The 2477-nt window shown below is 41.9% G+C and overlaps 1 protein-coding gene across 1 annotated transcript in view; it reads left to right on the forward strand.

The window, feature by feature from the left end:
* Positions 1 to 643: 643 nt before the first annotated feature.
* Positions 644 to 2477, forward strand: part of TRAPPC9 (trafficking protein particle complex 9) — a 34305-nt gene continuing 32471 nt past the window's right edge. Inside the window, exons 1-2 of the mRNA XM_009703806.1 lie at positions 644 to 930; positions 1826 to 1971. Coding sequence (XP_009702108.1) covers positions 644 to 930; positions 1826 to 1971 — 433 coding nt within the window. The remainder of the gene's footprint in view (positions 931 to 1825; positions 1972 to 2477) is intronic.

The raw sequence follows: 2477 nt of genomic DNA on the forward strand, positions 1-2477 counted from the left end.
GATCAAGCAGGACTTTGGAGCCTTGAGGCGCAAGGAGAAGGTACAGGTGTGCAAGTGATTTCCTTCTCTGTCTTGCTAGTCAGAGATAGGGGTGCAGGCAGAAGTCAACACATCATGCAGGTCAGTACCTGACTTTGTGGCTGATGTTGGTCCAGGGTTTTTGTTTCAGTGATCACGGGGAGATTTTTGATGAATACAGCCTATTGGGGAGAGATAGGATCCACCTACCGAGAAGAGGCAGGAGAATCTTTGCTAGCAGATTGGCTGACTTCATGAATCATGCTTTAAACTAATGAAGCTGGGGTGGCAATGTCCAAAACTGTGACACCTGCATATTCATAAGCAACGGGGTAGATGAGTGCACCTATGAGAGTAATTAGGAATGCTCACCAAAGGCAAGAATCCTAAGTTCAGCCACTTCGAGTGCTTGTTTACCAACACAAGTAGTCTGGGCAACAAAAAGGAGTAACTGGAGCTTCATGCCCAGTCTGAGAGTTATGCTGTTATAGGAACCACAGAAACATGGTGGGAATACTCACATGACTGGAAGACCACAGCGGATGGCTACAAGCTCTTGCAGAAAGATAGGAAAGGAAGAAGATGGGATAGAATTGCACTTCATGTGAAAGATAAATTTGAATGTATGGAGCTGAGCTATGGAGACCATGAAAGTCCTATCGAATGCCTTTGGATCAAGGTTAGAGGGATTGTCACCGAGGGACACCTTATGTCAGATATCTGTTACCAACCTCCCAGTCAGGATGATGAGGCTGACGTAACCTTACTGAAGCTGCTTAAGAAAGTCTCGGGCCAACTGAACCGTCTCCTCGTGGGTGACTTCAATTACATGGACACTTGGTGGGAAAGCAACACAGCAATGCATGAGTTGCCCATCAGTTTCCTGGAATGCATTGAGGACTGCTTCCTGCTGTAGATGTTGGACCTGCCAACTGGGAACAGTGCTGTGCTAGGTTTACTGCTCACAAACCAAGAAGACTTGCTTGACAGCATAACTGGATACATGGATACAAGACAACAACATTGTGGAGTTTTAAGATCCTGCTGGGCACACTGAAGACCAGTAGCAGGATAAAGACCCTGGGTTTTAAGAGCCAAATTCAATATGTTCAGAGCCCAGATAGAAGGGATTCCATGGGAAGCATGCATGGAGGGCAAAGGAGCTTGTGAGTGCTGGGAGTTACTCAAGAACAGCCTCCTGGAAGCAGAACAACAGTCCATTCCCTACTGAGAGAAAGGAAGAAGGCAGAACAAGCGACCACTCTGGCTTAACAATGAGCTTTTTGGTGTACTTAAACGCAAAAAAAGCAGCATACCAGCTATGGAAAGGCAACCAAATACCCATTGAGGACTACAAGAACCTTGCTTTGGAGGTTTTCGAGATGTGACTGGGTAGGGTGCTAGATAATCTCATCTAGGCTCCCTTTGCCATGAAAGATTGGACCACATGGTCTTTCGAGATCCCTTCCAACCCAGGCAATTCTGTGATTCTGTTTTATTTCATTTGTGACAAGGCTATTAAAGTGCTCTGAAGTGCAGTCTTTTAACTTTGTGATGCTATCTGTGAAACTGTTACGTAGCCGAAATACGTGATGCATTGTTTTTTTTTTCAATATATCCTCAAATTGTTGGTTCTTTTACTTTGTATTATACTAGTTAGAATTCATGCTGGGTGTTTGCTCAGAGAAAGACAGTAAATTAATGTTGATCTACTATTAAGGAGGAAAGAAAATTGACTTTAGGTGTTTATTACCTCAAATAAGTGTTTCCTGTAAATAACTGCAAATTGTACCTTTTTATTTTGCAGACACTATAAGAAGCGTTGTCAAGGCCGGATGCGGAAACATGTTGGTGACCTGTGTTTACAAGCTGGCATGTTACAAGATTCCTTGGTCCATTATCACATGGCAGTGGAACTTCTGCGGTCTGTGAATGACTTTCTGTGGCTTGGAGGTAGGATTAAGTGGTGATAGTGAATCAAATAATTAGTTGCTAAAACCAAGTAAATAGAACTATCTTCTATAACTTTCCTTCTGTATTGTGAAAAGTAGGAATGATTTTGGTGACCAAAATCTGAATACCAGGTATGACTAAGAATTAACTTGAAATAAAAATTAGTTAATAAGACATGAGAAAGAAATGTGTTCAAGACCACCTGCAACATAAAATATGTTACTGTAGTAAAGCATGTACTTAAAAAAACCTCCTGCATCTGACTTTTTAATGATTCTTTGGAAAGTGGTTGTGTTTTTTCAGTGGATTGTACAGATGTTTAAAAAATCTTTCCTGTGGGTATCTACTGTGGACTGTTAGGAAAACATTTTTGCCTTTACATCTACCAAAGCCACAAGTGTTTAACTTTCGCTGCCATAACTTCCTTCCTTTCACATTAAGTCCTAGGCTTCACTTTTTTCCCCTGCCTTTTCCTTCATCCTTTCCTTCTATTTTTTTCATTCCTG

This window comes from Cariama cristata, unplaced genomic scaffold (assembly GCF_000690535.1).
Source record: "Cariama cristata isolate BGI_N322 unplaced genomic scaffold, ASM69053v1 scaffold5007, whole genome shotgun sequence".
In the NCBI taxonomy this organism is placed as follows: domain Eukaryota; kingdom Metazoa; phylum Chordata; class Aves; order Cariamiformes; family Cariamidae; genus Cariama; species Cariama cristata.